General features: G+C 36.9%; 1 protein-coding gene across 1 annotated transcript; it reads left to right on the forward strand.

The window, feature by feature from the left end:
• The first annotated feature begins 2,281 nt into the window (after positions 1-2,281).
• LOC118565251 (saxitoxin and tetrodotoxin-binding protein 1-like) lies at positions 2,282-6,463 on the forward strand. The gene is made up of 6 exons (XM_036145449.1): positions 2,282-2,486; positions 2,617-2,762; positions 4,296-4,381; positions 4,514-4,654; positions 5,945-6,064; positions 6,352-6,463. Exons 1-6 carry the CDS (start codon positions 2,370-2,372, stop codon positions 6,390-6,392), a joined length of 651 nt encoding a protein of 216 aa, XP_036001342.1. The 5' UTR covers positions 2,282-2,369; the 3' UTR covers positions 6,393-6,463.
• Positions 6,464-6,938: the final 475 nt, after the last annotated feature.

Raw genomic sequence — 6,938 nt, forward strand, 5'->3', positions numbered from 1 at the left:
TTATCTTTTCTACTACTGAAAACATTTTTATTAGTGTCCCAACAGTCCTACAACCTCTTAGGAAATGGCTAAATGGGTGTTTTAAACCGCTTGCTAGCCTGTCGAGCTGTGCTAATGCTAGCCTGCATACAAAAAGTAATAGAATTGGGAAAATTATTTTATGTTTTTAATCTTAAGTCATAGATAATAGCAGTCCATCTAAAAATGTTTTCTTAACATCTAAGTTTAAAATTAAAATCAATTTTGCTTTTTATTTTTATTTATTTTGTTTTTTTGTGAAAGGGTGTTTGTTGAAAAACTATATGTTCCAAAGTACCCCAAAGACATAGTTTAAATTGTACAATATACTTTAGTCAATAAGTGGAGTGCTGCAGCTGACAGGACCTGACAGTGTGTACTGTAACGGACCAGAAAACTGAAAATATCTTCAAATTGAATTCAGATATAATTAACTGATGTCATCTTATCGACATTTCTAAATCAATTGTTCTACATTTAGAGCTTTTGGACCCACTTGTACCTTATTCAAATTGCAGTTCTGACTTATGTTTATCTTTTTTTGTTTAAATAGAAACAATCTGGTGCTGTCATGCAGTGATTCTCTTGTTACATCCTTAAAATTTCCATTTTGTCTCTTTCAGTGTGTGTAACTGGATGTGTACAAAAACACCAGTAAAGAGATTTGACATTCTTTTTGTTTTTGTTGATAAATGTGTACTCTAAATTCACTTAAACTGTACCATGCAGAAATTATTTGGAATATGTGTAATACACTGGTGATAATATAATAAAATGTATTTTATAATATATTTGTTTAGTTCTTAATTCGGGGTAGCTGTGGCTTCAAAGCTACAGCAGTTAACTTCTAACCAGACAATGGAGTGTTTCTTTAACTATCACATATTAAACATTTTTGTAAATTAATCATCAATATACATTTATACCAATAGGGTATGAAAAAATAAAAAAAAATTCTAAAATCAGTTTATTTCCTTTTTAAAAAATGCTTTTATATTTACAAATCTGTAAAAATTACAAAATATACTAATTTTAAGTAGGTCAACTGAGATGACGTCAATTTCAATATACACTGCAAAAACATCTGACTTGATATGTTTGACTCTTCTAATTCAAAGGTCAGTACTGGTAGCCCTTCGTATGACACAACACCAATGAAGTAGCTCTCAGTTTCAAAAAGGTTGGTGACCTTTGCTGTAAATGATCCTAAAGAGTTAGTTTTTTCTGTGTTTTCCAGTTCCATCAGCTGGTACTGACCTTTGTTCAACTTATCAGAAAACCTGTTCACCAAACAAATGTGGATAAGGTGAAAACTTATCAAAAAGTTCAAGAAAACCCTGAAAAATGTCTGAAAGGAGGTAGGAGATAGAACAGCTGAATTAAATAGGTAAAATGCAAATTAAAATATGTGAAGATGTCCAACCGGAATTTATTAACTGCAATGATGTTGCAGAAAAGGACAAAACAGTTATAAATTAAACAATAATTTACAACTGGACAAACAACTACTGTTTATATTGGGAACTGTGTCAGTCTTGCAAAACCTAGAATGATTAACACAATTACCCAAAGAGATGCAAAAAGGAAAACAAATTTGATTATTTCATCACAAACGATGCAGAAAAAACTACATTAACACACATACGGAGTAAATCTATTCTGGTAATAACTAAATTTAAGATAAGATAAAACATCCTTTATTGTCCAACAATGAGGAAATACGGTTGTAACCGGGGCAACGGCACAGACATGTACACGCAATTATTAGCAATGGGGAAAAAAATAGAAGAAAAAAAGAACAAACTAGTGTAATCCAAAGCTAGCTTTGAAGAAATGCAAAGAATGGAAGATAGAAAAGTAAAATTCAGAGTAAATATTGCATAATTTACAAAATGTATTCATGTAAACTGGTGGCAAACACCCACTGAATGAACAAAGAAGATAAAAAAAATGGTAAGGAAATTTTTAACTTCTGTTTATTTAAAGCATCACCAGGATGACAAAATGGAAAAAATAATTCAAGAAAAATGTGACAGAAGAAGTAGAATTATAATAAAAGCTGCTATTAGAAGGACGGGAACCCTTTCCAGCAGTAAGGAAAGATGCTGATCAGTTTTGACATCAGGAGCAGCGAGTTTGTTTTGTAGTGACCAGGGTCAAGGTATCGTTAGAATCAGTAGCTGATTGGACGGCTGCCACTTTATCTTATAAAGAGCAAACAGACACTTGGAGCTTGCAGTGGGCAGCCAGCAGTTTCCAGGTCAGTCTTTATAAACACACGGCTGTCTTCACTGGACTCCCTGCAACTTCTCTCCAGTTACTCGCCCTCCTGCAGCTCCTGCCGATCCGCGATGAAGCTTTGGACCACAGGAACTCTGCTGGTTGTGCTGCTGCTGAGCTGCAGCACTCCATCTTCAGCTCAAGAATGCAACCTGCCAGCAAAGATGCAGCGAGAGGATTTGCGCAAAGTGAGATTGCAAACAAGAGCATCCATGTTGTTGTTGTGACCCCCATGAATCCTCATCAGATGTTTTATATGGTTTAATTTCTTAAGAACAACAGTGTTCCCGCTTTTTCTCCTGTTTGTCCTGTTTCCAGTTGTCAGAGGTGCGGTGGGTTCTGGTGGAGAGTTTTGCAGACTATCCAGCTGGTGTGGAGCTGTTGAGGAACGCTAACAGCTCCATTATCGAGATGCAGCTCAAAGACAACAACGACAGCTTCCTGTTTATTGAGCGAAACACCATGTGAGTGTAATTTAGGACATATCTGGACTTAATTACCTTTTCTCAACCTTCTGAGATGTTTCTGCTGCACTCCATTTTGAAGCAGGACACAATTTCAGCATCCTGTCCCAACAAAATCTATCAAAAATGTGACTTTTATTGTTTTCTGCTTCAATGCATCAAAGCATTTATCGTTTTGAAGATTACCCAGAATCCCTGTTAAATGTATAATATATATATATATATATATATATATATATATATATATATATATATATATATATATATATATATATATATATATACTGTATATATATATATACTGTATATGCACCAGCACTGCTCGTGACCCCACTAGGGATAAGCGTGTTGGAACATGGATATATATATATATATATATATATATATATATATATATATATATATATATATATATATATTTTAACAGGGATTCTGGGTGCTTTTATAACTACACAATATTAACAACACTATAAATGGCTTTTAGCCCAACTTGCTTTCACCTTTTAACTAGCTGTGAAACTCATATGGCAAAAATTATATCAAGCCATTTTTATTAAAGACAAACTTCAGTTACATTAAATTTTATACTTTTTTAGGAGTTTGTTAATACTATTCGTCATGCTACTGACCACAGGTACTGACCTAACAGCAGGGGGTGCTGTTGTCCCAACAGCACCCCCTGGCAAGCAGTTAAGGAGAAAGAGCACAGCAAAGGTGGTGTGTGTGCCTGTGGGTTTTAGTGTAATTAAGTCTTAGAGCCAAAGCCGAGCTTCCAACTTCTCCAAGATCTATTTGTTACACAGCATTTCAGTCTGCGTGCTAGTAGTGGACATATCCCTCACATTGTTCAGGATCCTTGACATGGGCCGAAACAGCTGCCAACTTTTTCAGAACCTCTGTTATCAAAAATCCAATTTTGAACACATTTTCAGCATCCTCGACTGACGAAATGTACAGACACACAATCCTCCTCCCACCGTGTGTCCTGCTGAGCACAGGGGCTCTCCTTCGCCCAGTCTTCACGTTGAAAAAATGTTATCAATTGATGGTCCAGCTGACCAGATCCATAATCTACAATTTATAAGATATGTAAAAAGAGGCTCCAAAAAGGTTTGACAGAAGCACATGAAGGGCAGATATGGGGAAGGGAGAGGGGAAAGGAGAAAGAAAAGGGTCCACCTTCACCAAGAGCAGGAAGAGAAAAAGATCATTCATTAAAGTCTGAGAATAAATGAGTGATTTTTAATGCATTTCTCAGCCCTCCAACCTTCAGTTTGAGGCCTGTCGGCCCTCAAGGACGATCCCACAATCTTTATATATTGACAGACTGCTTGAATAGGAGACCTTTCTAGGTAAAACTTGAATTATGATGTTTAAAAAAATGACCAGAGGAAATATTTGAAGCAGACATAAAGGCCCACCTTTTCACCAGCAAACAGTACAATTTAGCTGTATTATTTATTTAACTTTTTAAAGGATTTGTTATCCTTATCCGTACCTTGCACAGATGCAATACTCCACTTCTTTTTTCAGAGCTGGAAAATGTCTCGTCTTCCGTGTGAACCTTTCAATCCCAGATGAGGGAACCTCCAACCATACTCTCGTTCTAGATGGTGCAGGTGAGTGTGAGATGATCCTTTGTAAAGATAATTAGGAGAAAGCTGATCAGCGCAGAGCAGAAGAGGTCTGAAGGAGAGCGAAGGGATAATGGGACTTCCGTATTCACAATTTGTTGTTGCTGTTTCTTCAAGGAGTGCAGGAGCTTGATGGTGTGGTGACTCCATATGATGACCAGGCTCGAGTAAATGTCCATCAATCTTGCCCCACCTGTCTGCTTATTGTCTACCATGGGGTGTTTGAGGGAACACCAGGCAGGATGCTACTCATTCACAGTAAGACAAATAATTTAATACTGGCAACCATATTGTAAATGACACGTTTACGGCATGCTTGGCAGTGGATAAAGACCATTTCATAATGTGCAAACCTTTATCACAGTTGGGAAATGAGGAATATTTTGAAAAAAAAAAAAAAAAAAAAAACAGGTCACCTGTTAAGGCAACCATGATTTTTGCACTACTAGCATTCACCTAGCATCCTGCTACTTTCTTGGCCATATTCCTGACACACGTATCACAGACTGTTTGAGAAGCCGCATTTATATTATATCATATAAAAATGATCATATATTTCTAAATTTGTATTATTAAATTGAAGATTTCTGCAACTCTACGCATGATAACCTGACTCTCGCCGGATGGATTTTGTTCTGCAGAGCTCCACACGTCCATCTGGGATTGCTTTATAGGAGATGTGTTTCAGAAGGAGGGGCCTTATCAAAAATCCTTGCATATGATTGGATAAACCACTTGTCTATCATCCTGACTGACGTTCCACTTCAACCACTCACATTGAAACAACCCCTGATGCTGATGTTAGGAAAGATCAAGCTTCTGCCAGACCCGGTCGGGAGAAGGGCAAAAACATCAAAAGCCTTAAAAGCCGTTCTTTGGTGTTCTATTAAAGAATTAAAATACCTAAATTGGACAGCTCTGATGAAACAGCAGCATCAGTGTTACCGGTGGCTTCCTCGATGCATTCTGCCATTGTTGTCTGAATCCAAACAGTCGCTTCTCTGATATGTCATATCCCACCTGGCGATCCTGATTGGCTCGTCCGTTTTATGTGGTATTGAAATCCCTCCCAATAGCAGCGATTCCAGATGGATGTGTGGAGCCGTGTGGAGCTACATCCATCTGGTGAGAGTCCTGTTAGGGGCAAGAAGCTTTGATTATTTTCATCTGGTTTACTGCAATGTGTAAGGATGCAAATTAAGGAAAAGTCATTGAGTGACTGTAAAGACATTATACTAAATGTTTTACCCATTCTCTGCCTTCCTCTCGTTGCTAAAATGTGCCAGGACTTTGGAAGGTGAATTTTGCATTTAAACTAAATTCAATTGTTTTATAAAGCACAACTTAACAAATGTCATCTCAATAAGTTAAGTTAACAGGGTGCATTACGTTCTCTTCATATTTCTGAGCTCATTTTAGTCAGAACATTGAAAACCTCTTTCTGTTGGAATTATAATTTGGAACATGTTTAATCAGAGCTGTGACTGCCTCACTAGTGTCGCCATCTGCAGAAAGGTTGCTGACTTCCTGTCATTTTCTCCGACACAGGAAGTGAAGGGAAACACCTGGACGCTGAGGAGCTGAAAGCCGCTGAAAGCGAGCACAGCAGGATCGCAGAGTGTCTGAAGTTCAACGTTGAGACAAGTTTCCGCTATGATGGGAAGGCAGGTCAGGGGCATGATTAAACTCACATATGATGCTGAATTTACTGTCTGATGTCAAATAATAGTTTAAAATGTGTGATGCAGTTTTTTTCTCAGGTTTTTGGTGACGTGTTAGCAATATTCTTCAAATAAACCCCAAATTACCAGAGTGAAAAGATTCTTAAATCATAAATTGAACATGTCTCTACTGCTAGAACATCTATGACATTTTAGAAACCTTTAAGTTCTCTTCGCCCTCAGTGAATCCCTTTACAGCAAAATAAGAACAAACTTTTGTCTGTTTCTCTACAGATTTCTGTCTGGAAAAGACGGAAGAAACGGTGAAAGCCTGACAACATGTGGGTTTATGTTAGTACAGGTACATTTGATCTGTTAACTACATTATTAAAGTCATTTCCTTCAATCCTGTGTGGTTTGATTTGTAGCAGATTGTGAATGGAAATCACTTAAATGTTAGGCTTATTGTTTCAAAATATATGGTAAATTGATTTTTCTTATGTAAACTGTGGAATCAACCAGACACAAAGCTAGTCCTTGTAATCAAATTTAACCAGTGTGGACTATAATTAAATAAAATACTTAAATGGATAAATTTGAAAGGCCCCAGCAGAATTGGCACCCACTTATCCTGCTCTAGAGATTTTACCTACACTAGCTGAGAATAAATGTCCCAATCAAGCTAACTAGAGTGGGTGGGATTAAAATAAATAGAGAAAAAAATAAAACAATCAAAAATGAAATCAAATAAAAAATGGCTGGTCTAGACATAAGACCCTTTGAAATAAGAAGAGATTTATGATCAGCGAAGGGAATGAGGTAACCAGTTGAGAACAGAACCAGGATCACTACAACTCCAGCAAAACAGGCATCTGTGTCAT

The sequence above is a fragment of the Fundulus heteroclitus genome, chromosome 13 (genome assembly GCF_011125445.2).
Source record: "Fundulus heteroclitus isolate FHET01 chromosome 13, MU-UCD_Fhet_4.1, whole genome shotgun sequence".
NCBI lineage: Eukaryota > Metazoa > Chordata > Actinopteri > Cyprinodontiformes > Fundulidae > Fundulus > Fundulus heteroclitus.